Here is a 16,816-nt window from a genome sequence, read left to right as displayed (position 1 = left end):
TTAATCAGGACAGATAAGAAAATGCTTTATTTTATGCCTTTACTCCATTTTAAGAAATTATCTTCAAGAAAAATTTGCTGTATTGCCATGAATAAAACAATGTATTTCCTCAAAATAAAACTCTTTAGACAGAATGAATTTGAATATCTTGATGTCAAGAATGAATAAATAATAATTATGGGGGGTTTGTTTGGGTTTGTTTTGTTTTTTAATAAATCTGAATACAGCAGCACAATAATAAATACTTCAGTTGCTCAGTAAATTCTTGTTGAATTAAGCAAAAAAGGGAGGAAAAAAAATAAAGGAAAATGAGTTATAAAAATTTTTGTTTTGTTCAATATAAACTACACGTTGATAACAACACAGAAGCACATTTTCCCCATTAAAGTAATTAAAGCTCTTTGATTTTAGGAACTGGAACGAGCATGGAGAGAATATGATAGATTAGAATACGATGTAACTGTTACCAGAAACCAGATGCAGGAGCAGCTAGATCGCCTTGGTGAAGTTCAGGTACAAAAGTGTAATTTTTTTACATTGTTTTAACTGATTTTGAGTGGTACCGTACAACCCACCTTGTTAGATTTATGCATGCCCTTAAGAGTTGTTACATCATTGGCTACCTAAGGCCTGGGTTGGAATACTTTCAATGATGGGAATCTTGCTCTCTCGCAAAGTAGCCCATCCTTCATTGTTTAAAAGTTCTTTATTTTATTGGGTACGTTGTGAGCCCTGGAGTGCTCTGTGCTCCTAGCTAATTATGTCACTTGTCATTGAGGTGTTGAATTATATAGATTTATCAAATAACTGATATGTTATTTTTTTATAAAATTTATTCTAATCCGTTCTATATTAAATGCCTCTTTTTTATCAAACTATATTTAGCCTATGGTCTTGACTGATATATTATTAGAATAGGGGAAGATGCAGTACCATTTGGCATAAAGAGTCCAGATTTGTAAACTGGCAGATCTGGGATCTGGTTCCAAGTGTTAGTTTTGTTATCTGTAATACGGAAATAATAATACCTGTCTTAAAGTGTTGCTCTGAGAAATGGAGATAATATACGTTTAAGAAAATAATAAATGTCGCTTCATGCTTGTGGCCCTATATAAATTTGGCCATCTACATTGGAAACCCACTGGACTCAACAGACAAATCAATACAAGAACTAAAAGGTTAGTAAGGATGACTCATAGAAAATCAACTGTCCTCTGTCTATGCTGTCCAGTGTAGTAGCCAGTAGCCACATGTAGTTGTTGGGCACTTGAAGTGTTGCTAGTATGACCAAGGAACTGAAGTTCTAATTGTTTCTCATTTTAATTATCTAAATTTAGTTAACCACATGTGGTTGTGACTTCTGTATTGAACACTGAAGTTACACTAATAAGATACTAAATACTAGAGAAAAATAACTATAAATATCTAAGATATAACCCAAGGTTCAGGAAACTTTTTCTGTAAAAGGCTGGATATCAAATATATACACTCTGTCACATAATCTTTGATGGTTTTGTATTTTTTTATCACCACCTAAAAATGTAAAAATTTAGGGGCTGGCCCAGTGGCATAGTGGTTAAGTTCGCACGCTCCTCTTAGGTGGCCCGGGGTTCGCAGGTTCAGTTCCTGAGCGTGGACCTATGCACCACTCATCAAGCCGTGCTGTGACAGCATCCCACAAACAAAATGGAGGAAGATGGGTACAGATGTTAGCTCAGGGCCAATCTTCCTCAGCAAAAAGAGGAGGATTGGCAACCGATGTTAGCTCAGGGCCAGTCTTCCTCGCACACACATAAAAAAATGTAAAAATTTGTTCTTAGCTCACAGGCCATACAAAGAGACTACAGACCAGAGCATTTTGCCAACCTTGATTTAGCCTAACAAAAAAATGTTCACCATGAAAGATTAATTTACTATATTATAGGACATAAGAGAAGACTTGAGTAAATGGAAAAGTGTAACTGGTTCAGCCATGTTCACAGATGGCCCAATTTAACGTTATCATGATGAAAGTTCTTCCCATAAGCTCAATTCTATTCCAACCAAATTTCTAGCAGAATTTTCTGAAAAAAATTAACAAAATGGTTCTAAACGTCTTTTTAAGGTATAGTAAAGACCACAAGTAGTTAAGACAGTTTTTGAAAAAATAAAAAAACTAGAAGGCACACTCTGTGAGAACAACATTGCATATGTGACCTTAGACCAGTTACATAACAGCTCTGTCCCTCAGTCTCCACAACTGTAACATGAAAATAGTAACAATACTTACCCCTATGGGGTTATTAAAATGGTTAAATGTAAGCACTTTAAATAGTACCAGGCACATAAGACATATAAGTGTTTGTTAAATAAATAAGTAAATAATGAAGGCAACCTAGACAAACTTAAAAGATGATGTACTGGGAAGAAGTGTCTTTGACCACTAAAATTCAACAGGAGTTACTATCTGGATTTGCAGGAACTTGTTCTTTTTGATTTGGAGAAAGATTACATTAGAAAAACAGACAAAGAACGTAAGTAGTTTTAAATCATAGAAAGTAAAACTCAGATTGCTAACAAGTGTTTGGTTTAAGTCACTAGTAACCAGAGAAATGCAAAATAAAACAAAAATGATATTTTCAATTGTACGTCTTTCAGATAAGCAAAAATATGTATATAAATTTAAATTATTGCAAAAGTAATACATATTCTATACAAAACGTGCAGCTGTCTGATTTTTATAGTTGATAATCCTTCCCCATAAGTATGTCAGTATTCACCTCTCTGGGCTGTCATGGGTTTGGGTCTCATGTGAGTATTTCCTTTACTTGGATGCTTCCAGCCTGTGGCTTGGGAAACTGGATAACTAAAGTTATGTGGTGCCTTTTTGAGGCAGTATTAGGACATAGTCCTTAGGCTTATAGACTTTGAAAACATATTTCTACCCCTTGGAGGACTTTTTTCTTATTGATTATTGATTTTATTCTAGTATCTGCAATTGTCGAAAACTAATATTCAGTGAAAAAAATCTTCTAGGCAATGTGACGATTTTTGTACTTTATTGCCTATTTTTTAAATAAAGTTATATTCCTAAAAATATATTTATTGTAATCCTAAGTATATGTCATAGAGTTCTGTTAGAATCTTACAGAAAACCAGTATGATCTTATTTTGGTTTCAGTTATAGCATTTAGCCTGAGGGCATGAAATGGGGTATTAGAAGTAAGAAAGTGGATATAATTTAGAATAGAATAAAAATGGCAGTGATAAATCTAGATTCCAAAATTGAAAATTTGTCCTGCAAATAACGTTTCGTTAACTCTAACTCTAAATGTATTTTGTTTATTGTCCTTTTTTTTTTTTCTTTTTTGTCATGTCTCTTTGTGTTCTAGACCATAGGAAGCTGCTATACTTTCCATTTCTTTTTTCTCCCCCTAAAATATATATATGTTTTTTTAATTTGGGGTTTATGGGTTTCTATTTTGTTCTGTTTTCTTTTTGGTTTTCTTTCCATTTTTAGTCCCTCTGATCAGTATTCCTTCCTGGGATCATAAATAACGGAAGGCAAAGCTTACTGAAGAGATAAGAAATAGTGCACTTAAGACTGAAAAATTAATTTTTTTCTTTCTCTGCTTTATCTTTTATCTTTGCCACTGAAGTTGCAAAATTGGGCATGTTCACATAGGTCATATTAAATATTCTCAAAACTTAGTCCACTGCAATTCTCATTTTTTTAAATATATAATTAATGAAATATATAACTTTATTTAATGATTTTTTTTTTTTCCCTGTATCCGGTCTGTGCATTTTTACTAATAGACTGAATCAGCAGGAATTCAGCGTGCGCAGATTCAGAAAGAACTCTGGAGAATTCAAGATGTCATGGAAGGACTGGGTAAACACAAGCAGCAAAGAGGCACCACAGAAACAGGTCGAGTAGCTTTGTATTTTATTCCCGGTAGTTGACCATAATAGTATATCTAAATGGAATGACACATAGAATCAGGTTTCTTTTTTTATTTTAATGGATTTTGACATCAGAAAACAGGCACTCTTCTTTGTAATACTGAATCAGGACACAAATTTATAAAGCAAAAAGCAGAAGTTTTTCCAAATACACTCACACAAAAATAAATCATTGTTTTGTGTGTATAATTAAAAACACACATAGTGTTTTGGTTTTAGGAGTTTTTTTCCCACAACAGAAAATGGAATTATGCTATACTTATTTTAAAACAATTTGCTTTTTTCTCCTTAACAATACAATACAATAATAGCTGCGTAAGAATCCATTGTATAGATGAACTATAATTTATCTGTTTCTGTGTTGATGAGCGTGTAAGTTGTTTCCAGGTTTTTGGTTTGTTTGTTTGTTTCTGTCATAATGTTATAATGAATATTGTTTATGTATAACTAAACACATATGCTAGTACTTCTGGATTCCAGAAGTGGGAAATGAGCCCACAGTCTCCATTTTGATAAGCACTGCCAAATTGCCGTCCTAAAAGATTATGTCAGAGTATACTTGCACCAGTAATGTTTAAGAAAACGCATTTCCCCATACTCTTGTTTAAACTAGATATTTTAATTTGTATTTTTTAATGTAATTTGTTTCAAATTCTGCAAACATTAGTAAATAAAAGATTAGAAACTGAAGGCTTCAATTAAGTGAAATGAAATTATTCCTTTTTTCTGTATATTCAGAAAGATATGTTTAGGATAAGTAGTTATGTTTTATAATTTCTTTAATAGGTATGGTAGGACCAAAGCCTTTCTCGACAGTCAAGTACAAAAATGAGGTAAGTTTGGATTGTTTGTCTAACTATAAATTATTTTAAATATTTAAAACATGAATTAGAGTTGTCTGCTCATAACAAAATGTTTTCTGAATATATTTGATTTATTGTTTTAATCTTGAAATTTCACTGGTTTAGTAATTTGGTACTTCTAACAAATGTGATTTTTCTTCCGTTTTCTTAATGTAAAAACATTGAATCACTACTTTTCATCTATATTAGAACTTTAATATTATCATACTTTTTCTAACTTGAATATTTATCATTGTTTCTTATACTTCATAAAATATGTAGGATGATTGATAGATAAGTGGGCTATGTATCTTGCATACCATAAAGAAATTACAAGTACAAAGGGATACTGTCAACCTAACTGAAAGCATCTGTGGTCTTGAATTTTGTATAAAAGCCAATCAAAAAGAAATGTTTATTTTTTTTCTCTTAAAAATTACCCAAAAAATATGGAGTAAGATTTTTAAATTGATACTTTTCTTGTATTTTTAAAATGAAATACAGTAGTTTCATACATCTGTTTTGAGGTCGGGCTTCAGTGTAAAGCTAACCTGTGTGTTACAGAAAAAATTAGATACAACCGTATTTAAAACCTATTTATTGGCTATCATAAACATTTTTGGTTTTACTTTTCAGTATGAGACTTTTGGCTTGGCAGTGTCCCTTTAATTATCTTAAAGCGAATTTAAGTTAATTTACCATTGCAAAGAATTTAGATACACTTAATTCAATATGCTTGTCTAAATAAGGTGACTATTCTACAATCTTTAGGAAGAGGAAGTAGTCCCACCTCGTCCTCCACTTCCTCGGTCCTATGACTTTACAGAGCAGCCTCCCATAATCCCCCCTCTGCCCAGTGATAGCAGCTCCTTGCTCTGTTATAGCAGGGGCCCAGTCCATCTGCCTGAAGAAAAGAAGATTCATCAAGTTCAAGGATATCCAAGAAATGGATCTCACTGTGTAAGTGGCTGCAATAGCCACAGAATAATCAATCGCACATGCCCTCTCATTTTTGAAAATTTATTTTTCACTCAAACTTTTTTTTTATTATAACACCACTTTTAACCAGTGCATTTTGTTTATAGATAATGTCATCATTTGTGTTTTTCCTGTTTTGGTTTTACCATTCTCAGTTTTTAATATTTTCACAATTTTAATAATATTTCATATTTTCATAAATATTTTCAGGAAGTGGTTACGTTGCATGTGTTTAAGGAGCCATATTTTAAATATACTATTTTAGGATATTAGAGGCAAAATAGTATCTTGAGATCAGCAAGAAGCAAGAAAGAAAAAGATTGTTACTAGGAATAAGAAAAGGGTTGGGGAGTAGGCATTTCAGTCAAGGAAAGCTGTTAGAGGATGTGGACATTACCAAGGACAGACATTACCCATGGAAACTGGAAATAAGAGGTTTGGGGTTAAGCAAATAAATGTGAAATGTAATAAAAAAGGGAAAAAAATAAGGAAAAAAGGAATAGGGCTTATTGGATTAATATGATATAATTATTTTCAGACCTCAGATATACCGTGATAAAAAGGTTCTAATGACTTTGTCCCTAAGAGGAATATTTTTTTGTGTGTGTGAGGAAGATCAACCCTGAGCTAACATCCATGCTAATCCTCCTCTTTTTGCTGAGGAAGACCGGCTCTGAGCTAACATCTATTGCCAATCCTCCTCCTTTTTTTTTTCCCCCAAAGCCCCAGTAGATAGCTGTATGTCATAGTTTCACATCCTTCTAGTTGCTGTATGTGGGACGCAGCCTCAGCATGGCCGGAGAAGCGGTGCGTCGGTGCGCGCCTGGGATCCGAACCTGGGCCTCCAGTAGCGGAGCGCGCGCACTTAACTGCTAAGCCACGGGGCTGGCCCGGGATATTTTTAATTTTAAAACCAAAAGTTCCGTTGGTTAAAAATCTTTCAGATTCTTTTTTTTCAACCTTAGGTATAACATACATATTAATTGTGTTACATCCAAGATAGCTGACTGAGGCTTTTGATTTGTAGAGTTTGACTTGAGTCTTTAGAGGTAAACATTTTAAAAGAAACTTGTAGCAATTTTTTTTTGGTAATTACATATCTTCCTTTCAAGGGTCCAGATTATAGACTCTACAAGAGTGAGCCAGAGTTGACAACAGTGGCTGAAGTTGATGAATCTAATGGGGAAGAAAAATCAGAGCCTGTCTCAGAAATGGAAACTTCAGTTAAAGGTCAGCGTTTGGGATGTGTTTTATCTCCTATGTTTTTCAGACATTTTAGCAATAAATTCAGTTTACATGTTGACCCAGGACATAGACAAGTCCACAGTCCCTTATCTGAAACCTTTGGAGTCTGATGGGTTTCAGAATTCGGAAGTTTTCAGATATTAGGAAGGTATCGTGACCCATCAACCATGTATCACATGTCATCTTGGCTAGGCATGAGGCAGCACCCCCTTTTTAAACTCATTAATATTTCTGGAATATTCATCCTAAGTGGGATAAAGACTAAAAAGGTTCGTATCAAATCAGGTTAGGTTTTACTGAGAAATCTTTATGCCAAACTTGAAAAGCTTTTGTTTCTTGAGATTTTTTATTTTTTAGTTTTTTTTCTATTTTAAAATTGTACATAAAAGATTAAGGCCTAAAACAAATTGTCATAAAATTTATATGCTATAAGTAAATTCCGTGAAATAATACTCAACTCCTAATGTGTGTACTCTGATTTTTTATTTTATTTACTTATTTATTTATTTATTTATGAGGAAGATCAGCCCTGTGCTAACATCCGTGCCCATCTTCCTCCACTTTATGTGGGACGCCACCACAGCATGGCCTGACAAGCGGTGTGTCAGCGCGCGCACTCGGTATCCTAACCCAGGCCGCCAGCAGCAGAGCGCACGCACTTAACAGCTCTGCCACGGGGCTGGGCCCTTGATTTTTTTTTTTAAATGCTGGTCATTCTTCAATGTTGTAAAGAAAATGGGTAGAAGGAGGACTGTTTAGGATTAAAAAGATAGAAAAGGCCAGACAGTGCAATGCTTGAACCTTGACTGGATCATGGTTTAAAAGAAAAGGCTCTAAAGACATTGTTGAGACCATTATAGAAATTTAAATATGTTCCAGATACTATCTAATAGTAAGTGATATTGTGGTATTGGGGTTACATAGGAGAATATGTTGTGTGAATTCTGAAACACTTAGAAAAGTATCAACAACTTACTTTCAGATGGTTCATTAAAAAAGTAAGTGTACACATACAAAACAAAAGCAAATATGGCAAATGTAAATTTTTCCAGAAAAATCGTTACTGATCCTAACCCACTAGGCTGATTTTTTATAATCTGCTAAAGGATCACAAAGTAAAGTTTGAAAAACATTAAATGGTAATGTTTACATAGCTTTTTTCGTAATAGGAATATTTTTCTAGGTCTTCTAATGCCAGGGTTTTTTTTATTAGAAAAATACTACCATCTTAAAAACTTAATATTTATACATTTTTCTCATTCTGATTCAATCATTACTTCTCTTCATTGAAAGTCTTTATTAAAACTTTACCTTTTCATACACAGATGTAAGTTAAACAGTTATAGCCTTAGTTCTTATTATATTGGTGCATATTATTATAAATATACAGAAAATATCAGACTGCAAACAAAAGTAAATGTTTTTGGCAATATAGCTAACTAGATGCCCTGGCTAATCCTGCCACAGAAAGTGATTACAATTGCTGGTTAATATCATTTTAAATTTTTTTGAGAAGTTTCAGCAAATGGAGAAAAGTAAAGAAAGGAATGCTCAGGCCAAAAATTGTAACAAAATACCATAGACTGAGTGGCTTAAACAACAGAAATTTATTCTCACCGTTCTGGAGGCCAGAAATCTCAGATTAAGGTCCAGCAGGGTTCAGTTTCAGGTGAGGACTCTCTTCCTGGCTTGCAGCTGGCTGCCTCTTGCTGCACCCTCACATGGCCTTTCCTCTGAGTGCCAGCAAAGAGAAAGAGATCATGTGCAAGCTCCCCGGTGTCTCTTTTTATAAAGACACTAATCCTTTCGGATTAGTGCCCCACCTTTATGACCTCATTTAACCTTAATTACCTCCTTATAGATCCTATCTCTGAATATGGTCACTTTGGAGGACATGAATTTTAGGAAGACACAATTTAGTGCATAGCAGGAGAGATCCAAAAAGTTAAGTGGAGCCCTGAAGCCAGCTTTTACCTTGTGACAGGACAAAGCTCAGAGTCTGAACAAATGAGGAGTCTGATAGGAGACCCCCTCAAATAAAGCTGGGACCCTCTGAGGGCTATACTCAGTGAAAACTGATTAATTGGATTTCAGCAAAATTTAGAACTTCTACTCATCAGAATGGGAGAAAATGTTATCAATACATGTATCTGACAAAGGCCTTGTATCTAGAATATATAAACAGCTCTTGCAAATCAATAATAAAGACAACCCAATAAAAAATAGGCAAAAGACTTGGACACTTAGCAAATAAGGTATACAGATGGCCAAAAAGTTTGCAGCTGATCATAAAAGAAATGCAATTTTAACGCAAATTAAAATCACAGCTCACACCTTCTAGAATGGCTAAACTTAAAAGACTATCAAGTGTTAGTTAGGGCATGGAACATTTGGAACTCACACACACTTCTTATGGTGATACAGAATGGAACAACAGTTTGGCAGTTTTTTAATAAAGTTAAACATGCAACTATCATATCCAGCAATTCTACTCCTATATATTTACCTAAGGAAAATGAAAATATAATTCCTCAAAAAGATTCATACAAGGATTTTTTTAGTAGCTTTAATTCTTAATAGACAAAAACTGGAAGCAACCCATATGTCTGTCAACAAGAGTATGGGTAAACAAATTTTGATATCTTCATGCAGTGGAATACTCCTCAGCAATTAAAAAAAAACTCCTGATAGTTGTACAATATGTATGAATCTCAACAACATGGACAAACCTGAAAAAAATTATGTTGAGTGAAACAAGCCCAACAAAGGAGACATAGGGTATGATTTCCTTTATATGAAGTGTGAAAATAGGCAAAACTAATCTTTTGGTGATAGACAGCAGAAAAGTACTTGGCTTTGGCAGAAGGGTGGGATTGACTGGAAGGAAACTTAGTCGGGTGATGGAGATGGTCTTTATCTTGATTGAGATAATTACACAAGCGTATACATTTGTCATACCCCACCAGTTGTACACTTAAGATCTGTACGTTTCGGTATACATTTTGCCTCAATAAAACTTGAGAAGGATAGTAAAGACAAAATGGGAGAGTTTGCCGCTTACTGACCGTCGTTTAGGAGAGTTCTACAGTACTTCAGGTTGAAGGAAAGTGGTCAGATATGGAAGGTCTAAGAAGTATAAAACTAAAATATTTGACAACAGTAGCATGTAAAACAGGAGGAGGTTTGTTGATATTAAGATGTTCTAAGGTCTTTGTATTGTTCTAGGGAATGATAATGATCCTGATTAACTTTAGACTTTAATAGGTTAAGTGTGCATGTTAGGGTATCAGATAAAGAAAAGAAATAGACTGTATACTTTCCAGACTAGTAGGGAGGCAAACTGAATGGTAATCCAAAAAAAGAAAGAGGAAAAAAGATAGAAGTGGGAAAAATGCAAAGCAAAAAATAAGTTGGTAGAAATACATCTAAATATATCTGTAGGACCGGCCCCGTGGCTTAGCGGTTAAGTGTGCGCGCTCCGGTGCTGGCGGCCCGGGGTTCGGATCCTGGGCGCGCACCGACGCACCACTTCTCCGGCCATGCTGAGGCCGCGTCCCACATACAGCAACTAGAAGGATGTGCACCTATGACATACAACTATCTACTGGGGCTTTGGGGGGAAAATAAATAAATAAAATCTTTAATAAATAAATAAATAAATAAATAAATAAATAAATAAATAAATAAATAAATCTGTAATTACAACAAATATAATTGGACTAAATGCTTCACTTGAAAGAAAGATTGTCAAACTGGGTTAAAATTAAAAATACAGCTATATGGTGTTTACAGCAACATCTAAAACTTAACGGCTACTAAAAAATCGGACCTAATGTTGAGTGAAAACATCGTTGCAGAAAGATATATAATGCCATATATATATAAAACTTTCAAATATGCATAACGAAAACAGTATTTTTTTTAGAAATTCAAGTATTACAAAACTATAAAAAAAAGCAAAAGAAAGATAGACATGTACAACAGTTATTACCTCTGAGGAGAGAAGACTAGAGAAGGTTGAGAAAAGGCCATTAAAGGTAATGATGATATTTCTTAATCTGGGTGATGACTAAATGGATAGATCATTATTCTTTATAATTGTACATATTTTATACTTATTCCTTTACATCTGCTTTATTTAATAAAAACAGTAAAGAAAGAAGTAAATCTTTTTCATTTAACCAGTCAACAATTACTTAGTAGGTGGTAAATGAAAATTTGGGTGGTGTAGAAGCTGATGAAATATCAGACATATAGCCATGAGTTGGAGAGACTTGTAAAGCGGAGATTCATAGCCAGCCACCAAAAGCCAGATCTTTGCTCTCATTCCTTTTTTTTTTTTTTTTTGGTGAGAAAGATGAGCCCTGAGCTAACATCCAATGCCAATCCTCCTCTTTTTGCTGAGGAAGACTGGCCCTGAGCTAACATCCGTGCCCATCTTCCTCCACTTTATATGGGACGCCGCCACAGCATGTCCTGACAAGCGGTGCATCGGTGCGTGCCTGGGATCCGAACCCGGGCTGCCAGCGGAGTGAGCGCACTTCACCACCATGGGGGCCGGCCCCTTTGCTCTCATTCTTATTGGTGAATACATAATACAGGGCCGCAATATAAAATTCAGGGAGTATACAGCACGTGGGCAGACACTTTACAAAAGAGTATAGTCACGTAGCAAATAAGCATATGAAAAGGAGCTCAGTCTTTTTAGTCATAGGGAAATGTAAATTAAGACCACAATGAGGGCCACCCCATGGCTTAGTGGTTAAGTGCGTGCGCTCCGCTGCTGGCGGCCGGGTTCGGATCCCGGGCGCGCACCGCTGCACGGCTTCTCTGGCCATGATGAGGCCATGTCCCACATGCAGCAACTAGAAGGATGTGGGCTATGACATACAACTATCTACTGGGGCTTTGGGGAAAAAAATAAATAAAATTATTAAAAAAAAAGAAAAAAAGACCACAATGAGATACTACTATACATGTACCAGGATGGCTAAAGTTAAGACTGATGTGAGCTTTTTGAATTATCTAATCGTTCTTAGTAGTAGTTCAGTTGTTTTGCTTGGATTTTCCAGATATACAGTTATGTCATAATTATAATTATCCTTTTTTTCTTCCTAAATTTTATACCTCTTTCTTCTCTGGAGCTAGTAGCTCCACAGTAGTGTTAAGAAAAGGAGGCAGTAGTGGACATCCTAATTCTGCTGTTGACATTAGCGGAAATGCTTTTAAGTTGTTCCCATTGATCATGGTCCTGGCTTTGGTTTGAGGCGTCTACGTTTTGTCATATTATGGAAGTATCCATTTATTCTCATTTTAGCAATGGGTTTTTGTTTTTTCATGAAAGGATATTGAATATTACTTATATTGAATTTATTATATGCCTTTCCTAATGATCATATTTTTCTCTTTTTTTAATATATTAATATATTGAGTTACAGTTAATAGATTTTCTAATATTAAACCATCCATTTGCATTCCTAGTATAAACCGCGGTTGTGGTGTATTTTTCCCTTAATGTGCTACTAGATTGATTCTATTTGATAGTGATTTATTTCAGATTTTTACATTAATATTTATAAATAAGTTTGTTCTGTGATTTTTTTTTTTTAACTAAAAGTAAAAATTGTTGATTGCCAACATTTAAAAGTTAGGACTTGGTAGCTTTTTTTAAAAACTCAATAGATCTCGCCAGACTGTCCCTGTTGCCAACAGCACTGGTTTACTGTACCTGAATGGCATTTGCCTTCTTGATCAGGCTATGGAAGAGAGTTGCCCTTTATCCCATGTGTAACATTTTTAATCCTGGGGAAAAGTGTCTAAAGCATACATAAGATAAGCACTGTGTTTTATTCTTTGATTTTGCATATCCTACTCCATTCTTTTTTTGGGTTCCTACACAGTCATAATGCCCTGTGATGGGATAAATGCAATTGGTCAAGTTTACAAAATTTAGAAATTATTTAGTAAATGATTATGTATAGTGATTTTAACTCATCAGTAGGAATTGAATTGAATTGAAAAAAGTAGAGAAGTAGATAATCATTTGTTCCAGCAATGCATGTATTTACTCATAAAAAATATATCATCTGAAATATGTTCTTTAATATGGTTTGAATTCTTACTCCAAGTTTTGCATCTCTTAAAATTTAATTAAGCTACTGGTTGTTTGGTTTATAACCTAAAGGGGCCCTGAATGATTGACCTACCATTCGTCAATAAGTGAACCCAACGAGAATGATTTTTTTTTTTTTTAAGCAAACCGTTGAGATTTTAATCGTTTGTTCTTTTACTGATGTGCTCAGTGGATAGTAGTGTATATATTCTGCTCACACAAGATGACTATGGTATAAATGCGTACATTTTATATGTTAACTTACTATTAGCTTTTGTTGTTGTGTTAATGACTTTCTGTATGTGCGTGGGTGAGTCTATTTATAAAAAGTGGCGTGTGTTCATTTTAGAAATTTTTAAAAGTATAAAGGAGAAAGTAACAGTGATTCCCTATAGTTAACTATTGTTAACATCGTTAGTAGATTCTTGATTGAGGCGGTAGAGTGTGATTGAAGGAGACCAACTGGAAATTGAGGACATTTAGGTGAATCACTTAACCCTTCTGGGCCATAACCTTCCTAATCTGTAATATGGGAGAGGATTCGATTAAGGTACTTTCAACCTCTGACAATGTTGTGAACGCTTCGAGAAGAAGCAGAGCAGTAGTGGAAAGAGGGCTGAAGCAGAAGCTCCAGCCATGCTGCTGATGAGCTGTATGGAGTCAAGGAAGTGAATTCACCCATATACTGAAGTGCATTTACCTTCTCTCCTTTACAGGGTTATTGTGAGGAGATACGACCCATTAAGTGTACTAAATTTTATAATTAATTTGTTATGTCATCTATCCGTCTGTAGAACTTTATTCCTAAACCTAACCCTAAATTTGTCTGCTAGTATCATCGGCTGGCTTATTAGGTTAGAACAGCTGATGAAAGGCTACTACATTTTCCCTGGCTCTTTTCAAACAATAAATTTGCCTTCTGATTTTAAAAGCCTCAGAAATTGAATATCTCAAAAGAAAGCAAAGTTGTGTGAGAGGTGTTTTGAAGATGTTACTGCTATTTTAATTTTTAGGTTCCCACTTTCCTGTTGGAGTAGTCCCTCCAAGAACAAAATCACCAACACCCGAATCTTCAACGATAGCCTCGTATGTAACCTTAAGGAAAACTAAGAAGATGATGGATTCAAGAACGGTATTTAACTAGAAATTAATTTCTAGATGGATTCTCAAACCTATTTGTTGCTTTCTTATATACGTTTCCATTTTTAGTGTTTGTTCAAAATTTTTTTTACATACTCTAAGAAAAGCATAGTAATCTTACTTTTTAAACATTACATTCAGGGAATTAGCACCTCAGAGAACAGACCTACTTAATACCTAGTCTAGGTTTCCTGTGATCAGCTTTGACATGGGGTCTTAGTCTGCAGTTTGTGGAACCTATTCTCAGGTAACTGCCCTGTATTACATCCCTTGACACCTCTAAGAATTTCCTTGATGAGAGTGATAGACATGTCCTATGGTGACCCAAGTTAAGGGATTTCCAAGCTAGCCTGAGGTTGCAGGGCCTTTCAGCTATGGCAGATTTGGCATTTGGCAATCCTCTGGTTACTCTGAGAAATGTGAATTGGGATTGGGAAATAAATGCTAAATGTCACACTTTCTTCTGAGATCTATTTAATTCAAACTGGCTCTAAACTCGTCTAACCTTGGTCTTCATGGGAAGATTCTCAGGGTACTTAACTCCCTTTCACCAAGTAGTCTCTAGAAATTTGGGCTACAAAAAGAACTTTTACTTTTCATCTTGATAAATTCTCTACTTATTTGATATGAGATAATTTTAATCTATAAGAAAATACTGAAAGGTACTACAAATGAAAAGATTTATGTTTGTTCTAGAAAGATATTAAAGTACAGCTACAGGGCCGGCCCCGTGGCTTAGCGGTTAAGTGCGCGCGCTCTGACGCTGGCAGCCCGGGTTCGGATCCCGGGCATGCACCGACGCACTGCTTCTCTAGCCATGCTGAGGCCGCATCCCACATACAGCAACTAGAAGGGTGTGCAGCTATGACATACAACTATCTACTGGGGCTTTAAGGGGAAAAAAATAAATAAATAAAATCTTTTAAAAAAATAAAAAATAAAGTACAGCTACAAAGTATATGCCAAAAAGTCTGGCAAATTTATATTTAAGAAATATAATATTTTCAATTAGCACTATATTATAAAGACCTATAAAAGTAATTATTGTAGAATAAAAATAATGAATAGCTGTGTATCAATATTAACGTCAGTGGTCATGGTTCTGTAATACTATTGTTTGTTCGTAGAGGTAGGCATTTTTACAGATTGGAAGGGTGTTTTCTTTGGAAATTTTAATGTTAAAATAAATCAACTGAAAAAATGCATGTTGAGATCAAGCAGAAAGGTATTAGTGGATTTATGTTATTCTATAACTATCTTTTTTTTATAACTATCTTAAATACTAGAAAAAAGACCTGTATATAACCAAATACTGGCAGAGAAAGTATAGAAGACTATAGTTATATAATAATGGTACAGGAAAACCCTTTATCAGCAATACCAATGCCAGAAGAAAATACTTGCAATATAACAGACAAGTTTCATAATATATGAGGAATGAATATAAATCAGTTATTCTTAAGGGGTTTTTTTATGGAAAATATGTTACAGTACAAACTTATGAAAATTGCTCAACCCTGATGATAATTTTTTTAAATGCTAACTAAAACCTCAGTGAGGTATACTTTTCCAATTATCATATTGGAGAAAAGATCTAAAAATGAATAATATCTTGCATTTAAAAGATTAAAGTAGATTTGTGTACTGTGATAACTTGGAAAAGGAAGTTGCAGTGTGACATTTTTGCAAAAACATAGAAAAACCAGGAAGAATACCTGTGTGTTGTTACTAAAAATAAAAGGAAAGGGTGCTAAACTAGCCAACTTCCCAATCAGTATCTAAAATTTACTTTTTTTTCCCCAAAAGCAGATACACTTTATTTTACAAATAAATGAAAATCATCGTTTCATTTTTTCCTTTTCCTTTTAGTTTCTACTTGAGCTCTTTAAGATATTTCTTCTGTATAGTAGAAAATAGTTCTAGAGCTGTAGTTCCTGCCCTGCAGGGATTTTTCAGATTGTAGAGGAGACAAAAGGATTTTATCCATTAGCCTGACATAGGCTTGGTCACAGAAACACTTAGCCCTGCCCTGGGTTCTTTCAGAAACTCCAGCAGCTCCACCAATGTCTCAGTCAGTTCAGCCCAGAGGACACAGAGAAACTTGTGGATTCCTTTCTATAGATCCTAGAATACATGTAGTCTTTAAAATTTCTGTTTTATCAAATAAGCTAAAATCAGCTTATGGCTAATGATTGAAGTACTTATTTTGGATCTTATACCAATACTGTTCTACATCTTTTAAAAAAGTGAGAAGTAAGAATTGGTTGTTTAAGGTGACTAAGATTTTTAAACTCTTCCGTAAACCATGAAAATGAGCCATGTATGTAAAAAGTTTTCAAGTATAACCGTATGATTTATAGAAAGTAGATATTTTCATAGTTTTATTATTGATCGGAAACTAAGGATATTTCTTCTATTAGTCTTTTCACAGTAAATATGTGACTTAAAACATTGTATTTTCATTAAAATACAAGAAATCCTTGATATTTAGACACTGTGCCCCCTATTTTCTCCTAGTTTGAGTTTTATACAATTTCCTGTTTCAGGGCCATGG

General features: G+C 34.5%; 1 protein-coding gene across 3 annotated transcripts in view; it reads left to right on the top strand.

The window, feature by feature from the left end:
* PLEKHA5 (pleckstrin homology domain containing A5) overlaps positions 1-16,816 on the top strand; it is a 234,539-nt gene that overhangs the window by 208,532 nt on the left and 9,191 nt on the right. For 2 of the 3 annotated variants that reach the window (XM_087442696.1, XM_004435427.3), the window contains 5 exons: positions 412-513; positions 3,799-3,910; positions 4,732-4,778; positions 6,878-6,995; positions 14,136-14,254. In XM_087442696.1, coding sequence (XP_087298822.1) covers positions 412-513; positions 3,799-3,910; positions 4,732-4,778; positions 6,878-6,995; positions 14,136-14,254 — 498 coding nt within the window. Of the gene's footprint in view, positions 1-411; positions 514-3,798; positions 3,911-4,731; positions 4,779-5,558; positions 5,748-6,877; positions 6,996-14,135; positions 14,255-16,816 lie in introns of all 3 variants that reach the window. The other variant, XM_014791352.2, reaches the window with a different exon arrangement.

Source organism: Ceratotherium simum, chromosome 17 (genome assembly GCF_057802395.1).
Source record: "Ceratotherium simum simum isolate JZ-2026a chromosome 17, ASM5780239v1, whole genome shotgun sequence".
Classification (NCBI taxonomy): domain Eukaryota; kingdom Metazoa; phylum Chordata; class Mammalia; order Perissodactyla; family Rhinocerotidae; genus Ceratotherium; species Ceratotherium simum.
Note: the sequence above shows the minus strand (reverse complement) of the source record. Positions and strands in the feature narration are given on the sequence as shown.